The 15159-nt window shown below is 44.8% G+C and overlaps 1 protein-coding gene across 1 annotated transcript in view; it reads right to left on the bottom strand.

Annotated features, from left to right (window-relative positions):
* TG (thyroglobulin) overlaps positions 1–15159 on the bottom strand; it is a 429523-nt gene that overhangs the window by 349125 nt on the left and 65239 nt on the right. Inside the window, 4 exon segments of the mRNA XM_030189954.1 lie at positions 4056–4265; positions 8408–8614; positions 10769–10883; positions 13030–13142. Of these exon segments, the coding sequence (XP_030045814.1) occupies positions 4056–4265; positions 8408–8614; positions 10769–10883; positions 13030–13142 (645 nt within the window).

Genomic DNA, 15159 nt, shown 5'->3' with positions numbered 1-15159 from the left:
AGCCTCCCAGTGGTATCAGGCCGCCGGGGGTCTAGAGGACGTGATCCACCTGTCCACGAGTTTTCTCGAATCCCTGTATTGGTGGACGATTTGCTCCAATTTGACTCTGGGACGTCCCTTCCAAATTCCTCAGCCTCAAAAAGTGCTGACCACGGATGCGTCTCTCCTGGGATGGGGAGCTCATGTCGATGGGCTTCACACCCAAGGAAGGTGGTCCCTCCAAGAAAGCGATCTACAGATCAATCTTCTGGAGTTGCGAGCGATCTGGAACGCTCTGAAGGCTTTCAGAGATCGGCTGTCCCACCAAATTATCCAAATTCAGACAGACAATCAGGTTGCCATGTACTATGTCAACAAGCAGGGGGGCACCGGATCTCGCCCCCTGTGTCAGGAAGCCGTCAGCATGTGGCTCTGGGCTCGCCGTCAAGGCATGGTGCTCCAAGCCACATATCTGGCAGGCGTAAACAACAGTCTGGCCGACAGGTTGAGCAGGATTATGCAACCTCACGAGTGGTCGCTCAATTCCCGTGTGGTGCGACAGATCTTCCAGGCGTGGGGCACCCCCCTGGTGGATCTCTTCGCATCTCAAGTGAACCACAAGGTCCCTCAGTTCTGTTCCAGGCTTCAGGCCCACGGCAGACTGGCGTCGGATGCCTTCCTCCTGGATTGGGGGGAAGGTCTGCTGTATGCTTATCCTCCCATTCCTCTGGTGGGGAAGACTTTGTTGAAACTCAAGCAAGACCGAGGCACCATGATTCTGATTGCTCCCTTTTGGCCGCGTCAGATCTGGTTCCCTCTTCTTCTGGAGTTATCCTCCGAAGAACCGTGGAGATTGGAGTGTTTTCCGACCCTCATCACGCAGGACGAAGGGGCTCTGCTGCATCCCAACCTCCAGTCCCTGGCTCTCACGGCCTGGATGTTGAGGGCGTAGACTTTGCCTCTTTGGGTCTGCCAGAGGGTGTCTCCCGCATCTTGCTTGCTTCCAGGAAAGACTCCACTAAGAGAAGTTACTTCTTTCATTGGAGGAGGTTTGCCGTCTGGTGTGACAGCAAGGCCCTAGATCCTCGCTCTTGTCCTACACAGACCCTGCTTGAATACCTTCTCCACTTGTCTGAGTCTGGTCTGAAGACCAACTCCGTAAGGGTTCACCTTAGTGCAATCAGTGCATACCATTACCAAGTGGAAGGTAAGCCGATCTCAGGACAGCCTTTAGTTGTTCGCTTCATGAGAGGTTTGCTTTTGTCAAAGCCCCCTGTCAAGCCTCCTACAGTGTCATGGGATCTCAATGTCGTTCTCACCCAGCTGATGAAACCTCCTTTCGAGCCACTGAATTCCTGCCATCCGAAGTACTTGACCTGGAAGGTCATTTTCTTGGTGGCAGTTACCTCGGCTCGTAGAGTCAGTGAGCTTCAGGCCCTGGTAGCCCAGGCCCCTTACACCAAATTTCATCACAACAGAGTAGTCCTCCGCACTCACCCTAAGTTTCTGCCAAAGGTTGTGTCGGAGTTCCATCTGAACCAGTCAATTGTCTTGCCAACATTCTTTCCCCGTCCTCATTCCTGCCCTGCTGAACGTCAGCTGCACACATTGGACTGCAAGAGAGCATTGGCCTTCTATCTGGAGCGGACACAGCCCCACAGACAGTCCGCCCAATTGTTTGTTTCTTTGATCCCAACAAGAGGGGAGTGGCTGTAGGGAAACGCACCATATCCAATTGGCTAGCAGATTGCATTTCCTTCACTTACACCCAGGCTGGGCTGGCTCTTGAGGGTCATGTCACGGCTCATAATGTTAGAGCCATGGCAGCGTCGGTAGCCCACTTGAAGTCAGCCACCATGGAGGAAATTTGCAAAGCTGCGACGTGGTCATCTGTCCACACATTCACATCTCATTACTGCCTGCAGCAGGATACCCGACGTGACAGTCGGTTCGGGCAGTCAGTTCTTCAGAACCTGTTTGGGCTTTAGGATCCAACTCCACCCCCCGAGGGCCCTGTTTGTTCTGTTCCAGGCTACACTCTCAGTTAGTTGGTAAATTTTTTAGGTCAATCTCAGTTATGTCCTCGCCGTTGCGAGGCCCAATTGACCAATGTTGTTGTTTTGAGTGAGCCTGGGGGCTAGGGATACCCCATCAGTGAGAACAAGCAGCCTGCTTGTCCTCGGAGAAAGCGAATGCTACATACCTGTAGAAGGTATTCTCCGAGGACAGCAGGCTGATTGTTCTCACAAACCCGCCCGCCTCCCCTTTGGAGTTGTGTCTTCCCTTGAAGTGTATTGTCTTGCTACATACTGGACTGGCCGGCTCGAGCCGGTTTCGGGCGGGAAGACGGCCGCGCATGCGCGGTGCGCGCGGGCGCGCGAGGGCTAGCAAAGGACTTTGCTAGTGAAGTTTCCGATTGGAGGGGCTGCCGTGGACGTCACCCATCAGTGAGAACAATCAGCCTGCTGTCCTCGGAGAATACCTTCTACAGGTATGTAGCATTCGCTTTGTGCCCTTAAAGCACACTAATTCATTAGTGCGCACTAAATCCATTAGCACACCTTAGGGGCCCTTCCTTAGGGGCCCTTTTACTAAGCCGCGAAGGCACCTATGTGCGCCCAATGCACATCAATTCGGAGTTAGCACCTGGCTACCGTGTGGCCCATGCAATAATTTAATTTTAGACGCATGTCTGCTACGCACACCAGAAAAAATATAGTTTATTTTCTGACGTGCAGCTAAAATCGGGCGGTAACTCTGACTTGACACGCGTAGGCAATTACCACGTGGTTAACGTGAGAGACCTTATCGCTAAGTCAATGGCTGATGGTAAGGTCTCAGACCTAAAATGGATGCACACTAATTTTTTATTTTGCCACGCGTTCATTTTTGGCAAAACTTTTAAAAAGGCCTTTTTTTATAGGTGTGCTGCAAAATGGATCTGCGCATTTCTGTAAGAAGTGCCTGCACTACCGTAGCTCATTTTTCAGCGCCTTTGTAAAAGGACCCCTTAGTTTTTAATTGTATACTTTTATGTAGACCACCTATATTGTTTTCTAATAGGCGGAATATCAAATAATCATGAAACTTGAAACACCTGTTCTGTTTGAAAAGTAACTCTGGCCTACACTTTATTAGGAAAAACAATGGACAAACTGATGAACAGCAGTAAAACACAGAAGAAATGTTCTCCACAGAAATACCACATATCAGTAAAGAGCAGTATCTGAAGTCATCTTTAATGATGTGGGGAATGGAGGGTTAGGACGCTATTTTCAAAAGACTGCATGGCATTTGCATTTGAAAACAGCATCATTTACCCATGTAAGGGGCCCTTTTACTAAGCCATTGGCAAAAAGTGGCCTGCGGCAATGCAAGCACATCTTTTGGGCATGCGCCGGGCCAGTTTTTACCAGGTCCTGGACAAAGGGCTTTTTTCTTTTAAGGGGCTAGAAAATAGACATGCAGCAAAATGAAAATCAGGGCACATCCATTCTGAGCCTCAGACCTTATCGCCACCCACTGACTTAGCGGTAAGTTCTCATATGCTACCCAAGTTGTAAACATGTAACGTGTGCCGACTGCCATTTACCGCCGGGTAGGTGCCCCACAGTAGAAAATAGAAAATATTTTCTACCGCGTGTTTTCAGCACGCACCAAATTCAGATTTATCGCCTGGGGCACATGGTAGCCAGACAGTAATGCCGATTTGGTACATGCTGGACGTGCGTAGGCCCTTACACACCTTAGTAAAATGATCCCTAAGTGCCTTAAGGCTAGCGATTTCATCAAACCACCTTTTTCATGTGCAGTTCCACAGAACATGCAGTTCCAAAGAGGAGTCTTGTAGCCATAGGGCCAAAATCTATAAAAGGCACCTTAAAAATTGGTGCCGAAAAACCACATGGTTAGCGCGATTCTATAAACTACACCTAATACCTTGAAAGTATGTATAAGAAATCAGAGCTTATCTGCATCCATTAAAAATGAGAGAGGAAACTTCCATCGATTGATGCAGAATAAAGATGTCAATTGCATATTTTCCCTAGCTTTTCTCTTCAGCAATACGGACTTACTCTGGCAGGATTGTGGATGTGGGGGTTCTGAAACCCAACGCTGACTCTCTGGGTTGCACAGGAATGGTGCACTAGTAAATGCATTCTGGTAGCCCTGGGGGCACATCAACTGGCACGACTGGAGCTGCAAACCGGCGTCCATTACTTTCTCACAAAAAATAGCGCCATTAGCCAGATCTGAGATATTGAATGACAGTGGACATTGTGGACCTGTAATTGGTTAAAAAAAAGAGCAACAATACACATTTGAAAGAAAACTATTTTTCTTATTGTGGTCCATCGCACACACGTGAAGGGTAACTGGGTTACGTTAGTATTCCATAATGGTGCCCAGATGCCCTTATAGAATAAGCTCCTGTCGCACATTCTCAGGGTCTCTAAATGGAGGTACCAAGTTGTAGAATTTTTCCTTGAAGGCTTCCATAGCCTGTGCATTGTAAAATGATTTATTTATTCATTTCCATTTTGCTCACACCTTTTCAGTAGTAGCTCGAGGTGACTTTCATTCAGATACAATGGGTATTTTCCCTGGAGGGCTCACTAAAGGGTTCTTTTACTAAGATGCGCTAGTGTTTGTAGCTCGCGCTAAAAATAGACACACGTTAAACGCTAGAGATGCCCATAAGAATACATTGGCATCTCTAGCGTTTAACACACGTCTATTTTTATCGCGTGCTAAAAACATTAGCCCGCCATAGTAAAAGACCCCTTAAGTTTGTACCTGAGGCAATGGAGGGTTAAATAACTAACCCAAGGTCACAAGGAGCAGCAGTGGGATTTGAACCAGTGCTCTAACCACTAGGCCACTCCTCCACTCCACTTTGTTTTACTGCATTTTTTTTTGTATCCAGGTTTTGGTTCCATTTATTTTGTGTCGGTTTTAGAAACATTTCATTTCATGTGTTCGTTTCATTATTAGTATGTGCTTTCTGTTTAGCAGGAACTATCATTGCATAGCAAGTACTAGTATTCAGTATTACACTCTATGTAAGAATAGTGTGCATTAAATATGAACAATGAACGCTGTAGTAGGCAACAAAAATTTATGACATTTTGGATTCTTTTCTATCGTTCCATTTTGAAATGCTATGAAATGACAATGAATATGTCATTGGTATTTCCAATATAGTATCAAATGACCGCATGTCCCTAGTTTACATATATAAATGGTTTGATCCATCTGAGTTGTGATTTGAGAACTAGGACATATTGAGCCACTGACATATGTAAACTAGGAATGTACCATTTACAATATAGGAAATGTTAATTATATATTTACATATGTATGTCCACAGTGCACTCAGCTTTCAAAAGGGTGAGAAGAATGAGCATATTTCCTATTTTGTAAAGAAAATACATGTCTACTTTATAAAATCTGATTGTCTGAATTTGTAGTGGCTCTTCCATGCAACATGGCCAGCAATCCTCAACACATTTATATACGCCAAGCTACTGTCAAGTAGGATTTTTATTAGCAGGTTCTGGTCCCCAAGAAACAGATTCCCCCTCCCCTTCATATATCTGTTGCTGTTTGTAGAAGAGCTGAGGGGTTCTTTTAGAAAGATACACTATACATTTTAGCATTTGCTAATGATTAGCACTCATTTAACGCTACAAATGCCCATAGGAATATATGGGCATCTCTAGCATTTAGTGTCTGCTTATTTTTATCACAAGATAAAAACACTAGCGTGCTTTTGTAAAAGGACTCGAGTGATTTGAAGAGTTGCTGGCTGATGACATGACAAGAAGCATGGACTGTGGTGTTCATTTCTCAGAGGATAATTGCAACTATTGAGTGTTTGTCAGAAGATGGAGGTGGAAAAGTTCTGTCATATGGAGAAGCTCCAAAGTTGAGTGAGCCTGGTCTTGGTCAGCAGGTAGTTCTACCAAATGCCCCACAGCAGCAGAAGGTGCTGGAACACATGTGGCGTTTCTAGCCTGCTAGACCTGCATACTTTTCACTTAAAGAAATTTAGAAGGTAGTGGTGAGTCTAGGGACAATTGCTGCCCATCCAGCTAGCTAAAATAATACCAATTTACTTTGGGGCTTGTAAATCTCAGATGACAGTCTGCCAGGAAGAGCGAGACAATTTCAGGGGAATTCTATATACGGCATCGAAAGTTAGGCGCTACTTCCATTCTGAAAAAACATTCTAGTGGATGCAGGGTAGCAAAATGGGGCAAAAACCGCAGATCAATGTACCAATTTCTAGAAAAATGCCTACATGTTTCTGTGTGGATCTGCAAAGGGGGTGTGGCCATAGGAAGAGCATGGGTGAGTCAGGGGCATTCCCTTAAAATGTGTGCAGTGTTATAGAATAGTGCGTATCCATGCACAACTTGTGCACTGGAATTTCCACCTGGTGTAACTCCTCACACCCAAAGTTGGGTGCAGATCCCAGCTCTTTGCATTATCCTATATCAGTCACTAAGCCGGAATGCCCATTATAGAATACCATTTAGCAAACATTTTTTTTCGGCACCAAATTTTGAGCACCGCTTACTGGATCAAGCCCTTTGAGGATAAAATGCAAGCTAAGGGTGTGTGCTTAATGCCTGAGTGCACATTGTTTTAGTGCAGATACCATGTTATACAATGGGATTACTAACAATGAGCATGAACATGCTAGTGTGGGTTAACCCAGACGAGCATGTTAGGAACTGTAGTTGCCATTACTTCTTTTCCTGCACTAAAGGAGTGATTTTACAAAGGGATTTGCATGCATATAAAATGACCCCAGGGCTTGCATGTGTAAAAGTATGCATGGTGACAAGAAGGCACATATTTGTATATGACCCACGTGTAGGCGTGTTCAGGGGAAGAGTTTGGGGAAGCACAGGTTATGTTATAAAGTATGCATCTTTGCATATACTGGCCCAAGCAGGTGTAAACATATCCAATTGCGTTTTAGTTGGATTTGCTATGGGTATGTCTGAATGGCATAGCCTCAAAATAGGCGCCAACAGGGCATCCCAACCTAGGCAAACATTTTATAAAACTTTACAGGCCCAAAAGAACTTCTATAAAATGAGCCCACAGGTTGCATGTGTAAAGGGATGCAGGATGTGATGTATGGATTACATGCCATATATGTAGCCATATTCATGGGTAGAGGATGGGCAGAGTGGCAAAATACATATCTTTTTAGTATATGCATGGATGTGAGTACTTTACACCCTAACATTTACATCTTTTCCAAAGCATGCATAAATGTCCCAAGTAGCATGAATTCTGCCAATTTACCCCTAGTGTTTTATAAAGACACGTGGAGGGGCACTTTCGAAATGACGTCTAAGTCCGACTTTCAACGTTTTGCACAAAAACTCCAAAATCTGAACAGGAAAGAAGGTAATTTTCGAAAAAGAAAAGCATCTAACTTTTTTTTTCAAAAATACTATTTCAAAAAAGGTTTAGTGTTTTGGACATTTTGTTTTTTGGTCCATTTTCGGGAAGAAAAAGTCCAAGTGCAAAACGCACAAAATCAAGCCATCGGGATGTAGGACGAGCCAGCATTTTTAGTAGACTGGTCCCCCAGACATCCCAGGAAAGCAATAGGGCATCCTAGGGGGCACTGCATTGCTCTCTTACCTTGTCTGCTGAGCTCCCAAATCCCACCCAAAACCCACTACCCCCAACTGTACACCACTAAAATAGCCTTTATAAGTGAAGGGGGCACCTATATGTGGGTACAGTGGGTTTCTGGTGAGTTTTGGAGGGCTCACAGTTTCTACCAGAAGTATAACAGGTAGGGCGAGGTATGGGCCTGAGTGCACCTGTCTGCAGTGCATGGCACCCACCACTAGTCTACTTCAAGGACCTGCATGCTGCTCTAATTAACCTGAGTATAACATCTGAGGCTGGCATATAGGCTGGTAAGTAATCTTAATTTTAGTCCGGGACGGTTTTGTTTTGTTCCATTATGGCAGAAAAATGTCTAAGGATTAAGAATGCCCAAATCCCGCCCTTAACATGCCCATGACACGCCCCCTTGTGATTTGAATGCACTTCTGATGGACTTCATAGAAAAACGTCTAAAAATTGGTTTCAAAAATACCAATTTGGACGTTTTTGTGAGAAAAACATCCAAATGCTGCTTTATGCCACTTTTTAGATGTTTTTCTCTTTCGAAAATGAGTCCAATAGGTGCTTACAGATAAGTGATTTTATAAAATAAGGCAAAATTAGGCAAACCTAGATTACTTATTATAAACTTACTATATGCATAAGCATTCCTGTGGGGTGGAGAATGGGCAAAGTAGAGTTGTGATCAGCTCCTATGCCTGTACATGCATAAATGTTAAGTCTTATGGGTACATATATGCACAAATTTATTCCGAATATGACTTACTCTCACAAACAGGCCTTGCACTGTTAGTGACGTTGACTCTTGTGCCAGGTGCCTCCTCTCCATTCTCAAAGACACACCAGTAGGTTTCCTGCTCCTGGTCATGTTGCACCGGTAAGAAGCCAGCATTGTCCTCACAGGAAGGAATGTACCCTATGCCAACTTCTCGTGCACTTGCTTTAGAATTCAACAGACTGCAAAAGCTGGGACCTAGAAAGGCACGTACTTAGCATGAAACAAATGTAGAAATGTACAAAAGTTCTCTCATTTCTCCTTTCATATAGCCAACATTGTGAAACTTAAGGATCTCAACATGCATACCCTAGAGGACAGAGGACAGTATATAATAAGCAATTATATCAGGGATTGAAGTAATGAGAGATGCTAGTAAGGCTACAATCCCAGAGTGGGTCCAGGAGAGAGACATGGTCCAAGTTAGGCTCTGTGATGCAGGGACGGCCCAACATCTACTGGTTGAGCCGCCCCTGCCCTAGGCAGGCACCTAGGGCAGCAACTGGTGGCAGGAGGGGAAGCAAAACAATAGATTGTGACATCCACCCAAACTCAAAAAACCATCAGCACATACCTATGTAATGATCATGGTTGTTGTGTTTAATTCTCAAAGTCTGGGGGGAGGAGGGCTGCAGGCTCTGGGTCTAGGGTGATATAAGGCTGAATTTTGCCTAGGGTACCCATTATCTTTGCACTAGCTTTGCTGTGATAGAGGCTTGACAAAGTGGAGTGGCCTAGTGGTTAGGGTGGTGGACTTTGGTCCTGAGGAACTGAGTTCGATTCCCAGCACAGGCAGCTCCTGGTGACTCTACGCAAGTCACTTAACCCTCCATTGCCCCATGTAAGCCGCATTGAGCCTGCCATGAGTGGGAAAGTGTGGGGTACAAATGTAACAAAAAAAAAATAAATAAAACCACAAGCCACCTATATGAAAAAAAAAATTAGAAGGATGCTGAAGGAAAGATGGAGGAAGTTTGAAAACTGTGGAAGGATCTAGTGAGAGGAAGTGAATATGAGTTTGTTGAGAGGGAAGAATGAGAAGAGAAGGTTGAGAAGATGCAGAATGGGATTGCAGTAGGAAGAGGAAAGATGATTGGTTTTGGAGAAGAATGAGAGAAGAGATGAGAACCAAAAAGAAAACAGGAATTTTTTAAAAATGGAAGAAAATCGAGGAAAAATTATCAGACAGTCAGGCTACAAAAATCTCCACTTCTTTAATAGTTCTCTCCCATTTTATATGTTCTTCATGATTTTGATTCATTTTACACAAACATTTTGCCACCAAATATTTTCTGGCCATGCTCAGATCCTTATTGTAAATAACAGATGATCTAATAAGCTGATATACAGTTCTTCTTGGATCCTGTTCTCTGTTTTTTTTTTCTGAATGCATACATATATGATGGTGGTTGGGCTTGTTTATTGATTTATTTATTTATTTGGATTTGGCTCACGCCTTTTCTAGTTGTAGCTCAATCTGAGTTATTTATTATTATTTGTTGCATTTGTATCCCATATTTTCCCACCTATTTGCAGGCTCAATGTGGCTTACATAGTACCGTGATGGCGAACTTCCGGTGTCAGAAATACATAGTGGTAATTGCGTTAAAGTTACATTCACATACAGTAGTTATTTGTGCCAAACATTTGCTACATCTGTCCACTCATGGCTGTAAGTCTCACCATTGTTAGCTGAACAATTTAAAAGCACACAGGGCAACCTGGAATGCCAGACTCAGCCTTATCTGCAGACAGTAAAAACCCATCAGCAGGGGCAGACTGACCATTCGGGCAACCGGGCAGTGCCTGAGGGCCCAGAGGCTCTAGGGAGCTCAGAGGCTCTGCCCGGATGCATGCCACATACTACAGCCCTCCCCCGTCCTACCTTTAAAGGCACATCACTTGTGATCTAGTGGCCTCTGCAGGGGGGGGACATGTTCTTTTCTGCCCTTTGTGCTGCCCTTATTCCCTCTGCCTGGCACTGCCATATTTTAAAAATGGTGACCGAGACTGTCGAGACCTGTGAGACTACCGTGAGAAGTCTCGGCCGCCATTTTGAAAACAGTGGCAGCGGCAGGTGGAGAAATAGCGGCAGCACAGCGGACAGGAAAGAACATTCTACCCCCCCCCCCCCTCCGCAGAGACCACTAGACCACCAGAGCCCTTCAGGTGGGGCCGGGACAGCAGAGATGGCAGCTGCGGCAGTAGGGGGGCAGCGGTAGGGGGGTGTCGGGCAGTGGCCGGGCGGGAGGCCCAGACCACCCTCAGTGCTCAGGAGGCCCAGACCACTCTCAGTCCGCCTCTGCCCATTATAAATTTCAAGAGCCCCAGTAGCACTGTCCTGTAACTTACATTGAGGTCTGCCATCTGAATCCAGGATGCTCTGCTGAATTACTTCACCAGTTGCAGGATTTACACACCAGGAACCACCATCATCTGATGTTTGTAACACATTATATTCTCCGGTCTATAATAAAAATAATAGTATTATAAAACTATAGCTTGGCTTGGTAAAGAGCTTTTGTTTCACACACTTATAATTTCATACACCTTGACTAGAAACCAGAAGCTTTGTTATCCAAGTAAATAACCGTGGCCCTAATATACTATCCCCTCAATATTCAAAAGCATTTAACCAGCCATGATTGGCAACTGGCCGGTTAAATGTCTCATAGTCAGTTATTCGGTGATATTCAGTAGGGGATAGCCAGCTATGTGGGGGGTAGCAGCTATCTTCCGCTGAATTTCACCAGTTAGCGGCTAGCAGGTAGTCAGTTATATCAGTCGATATAATCGGCTATCTTCCGATTTTCAGCCCCACTTTAGCAGCTATATTTGACCGCGTGAATATGTGGAATATCTTTGGCCGGTAAGAAGATAACCAGTAAAGTCTGAATATCACCATAGCCGGTTATCTTCTAACCAGCCAAAAATAAACCAGATTTTCAATGCCGGTCACCGGAAACGGTCTGGCATTGAATATCCGGGTTTAGCAGTGACCGCAGGAGTTATCTGGGCTAACTCCCGCAGTACGAACATCGGCCCCTATGTTTTTCTCCCATTTTGTATCCATGGGGAACGATGCATGGTAGATAATAAGGTTTCTGATTATGGTTTAAAAATGATAAATCCTGATAACCGTGCCCCTGTCATTTCAGGTTATAAGCATGATGAAACTCCAAAGGGGAGGGTTGTTTATATTTAACTTGTCAATTCAAACACACATCTATTCAGTTCACGGATGGATTACAGTAATCAAGAGCTGGACCAGTCAATCCAGGAGCTACAAACTAATTACAGAAACTAAGCTTTAGATAAACCCACCATACAAAAATAAAAAAGCTTTTAAATGTTTTCTAAATTGAAGATAATGAGTACAAGACCTCATAAACAATGGAAGCTGGTTCTACAAGTTAGCTAACTGATATTGAATAAACAATGTAATATGTTTAATTGATTTAAATTCTTATACACTTGGAATCTTAATTTAAAAAGATCATGAGTGTTATATCTGGAGGAAGACCCTTGAAGGAAGGATACTAAATTCAGCATATAATCAGGAATTTCCCCAGTAAGAATTTTAAAGGTGGTAATGTCTAATTTAAACTGAATTCTCTCAGCAACTGGTAACTAATGAAGTTTAGAGTAATAAGATTGAAGTGATTCAAATCGAGATAATTCAAAGATCAATCTAACAGCAGAGTTCTGTACCAACTGTAAACAACAAATGAGTGATTTGGAATAAATAGTTAATGTAAGACCACAAAAATCTAGGAAGATTCTAAAAACCTCCAAAGTGAAATATTTTCTAAAAATCCTCAGCTTTCTCAGCATTTTAAAAGTGTTTAATGATAGACTGGGTGTGACAATACATAATCAAAAGCGTAGCTAGGGAGGTCGCCAGGGGAGTGTCCGTTCCCCCAAACGGACTTCCGACGGCACCGGCACCTATTTTTCACATGATCTGTCATGTTTAAAATATGCGTTGGTACCATCCGCAGTCCGCTTTCTGCTCCTCCTGTGCCCTCAACCTGGCTATTCTTCTGTGCATAGACACATCCCTAATATCTGGCATTCATTTGCTATGAGCAACTTCCTATGCCAAAATTATACCCCTAGTGAAACTCACGATAGCTTGCTACCTGGATAAGTTATGCCTTTAGTTTAGACCTCTCAAATACTAGCACTGAATGTATGGCTTAAGTTAAATGCTAATGTGGCTGAAACCACAAGACTGACCCAAAGCTCAGGGAACCAAAACAAAAGTTGGCTCAGAGCACCATAACCCTGTGAGCCAGATATAGAAAAAACGGCACTATTTCTTTAAAATGTTTATAGATTTTTATAAACGTATTGTCCCATGTTGCAAAAATGTTAAAATTCATATGTACATTTCATGAAACAAGCAGAATAGAACTGTACCTGGTGCTAAACACCATTGAACATTCTAGAATCATCTGTAGTACATTGATACTATTCAGGCATCGGGCTGTGAATGAGTCTTGTTTATAACACTTTTATTATAACTGTTGCGTCTTTTATTATTATTATTATTATTCATTTTGAGCATGAAGATAGTGATGTGCAATTTGAAAGAGGTTGAACTCATTTACCTCAAGGCAGGAGGCAATAAACAAGTCACCTGGGACACCCCTGAGCTTTGTTCTGCTCTGTTTCCAGTCAGAAACCAATGCTTTGGTCTGAGATTGTTGACATGATGTCTGGCCTGTGAGAGAGAAAGATTTTTTCTATTCCATTATGGTTCAGTGATCTCATAAAATGCAGTCAATTTAAAAAAATTGCAGGAAAGACATAAGTGAGATGGCATGGGATGTGTCAGTACACACCAGGGGCGTATCTGCGTGGGGCCTCAGGGGCCTGGGCCCCCGCAGATTTCGCCCTGGACCCCCCTACCGCTGCCAACCCTCCCCCTCCGTTGCTCGCCTACCTTCGCTGGCGGGGGACCCCAACCCCAGCTTCATTCTGTTTCTGAGTCTGACGTCCTGCACGTACAACGTGCAGCGACGTCAGACTCAAAAGAAACTTTCGTCGGCGCCAGCTTCAGTGGAAAAATGAAAGGACCTCGGCTTGGCTGGCGGGGGTTGGGGGTCCCCCGCCAGCTGACGGAATTCTTTAAAGGCAGTCGGCAGGGGCAGGAGGACGCGGACCTCGGCTGGCGGGGGTTGGGGTCCCCGCCAGCGAAGGTAGGCGAGCAACGGAGGGGGAGGGTTGGCAATGGCAGCGGCTGGGGGGAGGGGGATCGGCAATGGCGGCGGTGGCAGCGGCGGGGGGGGGCTATAATGTGCCCCCTCACTCTGGCCATGGCCCCCCCTACCGCCGCAGTTCAGATACGCCCCTGGTACACACCATGGAATTGTTCAGCCTGCCTGGTCATTTCTTAGCTGATAAAAAAGATGCATGTAACATAACATATCATAACATAATAGATTACTTGTACGGTTCATCCAGTCTGGCCAACAGGATAAACTCAGTACATAAGGTATGATGTGATCAGTGTGTTTCTTCTAGCAAAAAAGGTGCCGGTACTCAAATGTCAGGCCACCCTTCAGGGATGAGGTGATCACTGAGGGACTCACCCCACAATAGCCAGGACTTCTGCAACCAGTCACAGAATCTATGACAAGGCAGAATTGGTGTGCAGAGCCTTAGCTCTTTCATTAAAACTTGGGAACCATGGGCCAATTTCAGCACACAATGGAAAAGGTGCCGGTACTCAGTATCCCCAAGTAAAAAAAGCCCTGGATGTGATACTTCATATGTATACCTAATCTTGATTTGTCCTTGCCATTTTCAAGGCATAGACTATAGAAGTCTGCCCGGAACAGTCCTTGTTCTAAAACTTCAGAAGTTGTCATCGACGTCCCTGAAAAGCTCCACTCCAACACATCCAAATCTATTCAGCCATGACCAGAGCACAGTCTGCCCAGCCCTGGCCTTGTTCTCCAACTTCTAAAGCAGAATCTGTCCAGCCGTGATCAGGACACAGACCGTAGATGTCTGCCAAGCACTGGTTGTGCTTCCCAATTACCGCTGTTGCCACCTAATCTCCGCTAAGCATTTTGGATCCATTCCTTCTAAACAAGATTCCTTTATGCTTATCCCATGCATTTTTGAATTCCGTTACCATTTTCATTTCCACCACCTCCAACGGGAGGGATTCAAGGTATCTATCACCCTCTCTGTGAAATAATACTTCCTAACATTATTCTTGAGTAGACCCCCTTCAACCTCAATTCATGTCCACTCTTTCCTGCCTGCTGCCGCTTCTTCTTATTGGCTGCCGAGACTTTCTGTAGCAGTCTCTCAGGTCTAGCAGCCATTTTGAAGATGTGGTGGTGCTGGACTGAGCAGCACAGTGGGCAGGAAAATGTGGGATTCTTTCTTGGCCCTGAAGAGGCCACTAGACCACCACGGCCTTTCAAAGGGGAGGACCCACTGAGGCTCAAGGGGCTGTAGTTTGCAGGGGGGGGGGGGGGAGAGGTACTAGGCTCCCCATACCCTCTGTTCCCTTGGGCACTGCCTAGTTGCCCATATGGTCAGTCCGTCCCTACTAATGATTATAATAATGGCATATAAGTGCGTATGTGTGCACCTATGTGCAAAATTCTATCTTAGCGCTATCCCCTGTATTCTATATAAGCCATGGTGAGCTGCGTGTATTAAATTGGGCACTATCTGAGCACCTAAATATAGGCACGCAGTTATAAAATTACTCCATAAGA

This window comes from Microcaecilia unicolor, chromosome 1 (assembly GCF_901765095.1).
Source record: "Microcaecilia unicolor chromosome 1, aMicUni1.1, whole genome shotgun sequence".
Taxonomy (NCBI): Eukaryota; Metazoa; Chordata; class Amphibia; order Gymnophiona; family Siphonopidae; genus Microcaecilia; species Microcaecilia unicolor.
Note: the sequence above shows the minus strand (reverse complement) of the source record. Positions and strands in the feature narration are given on the sequence as shown.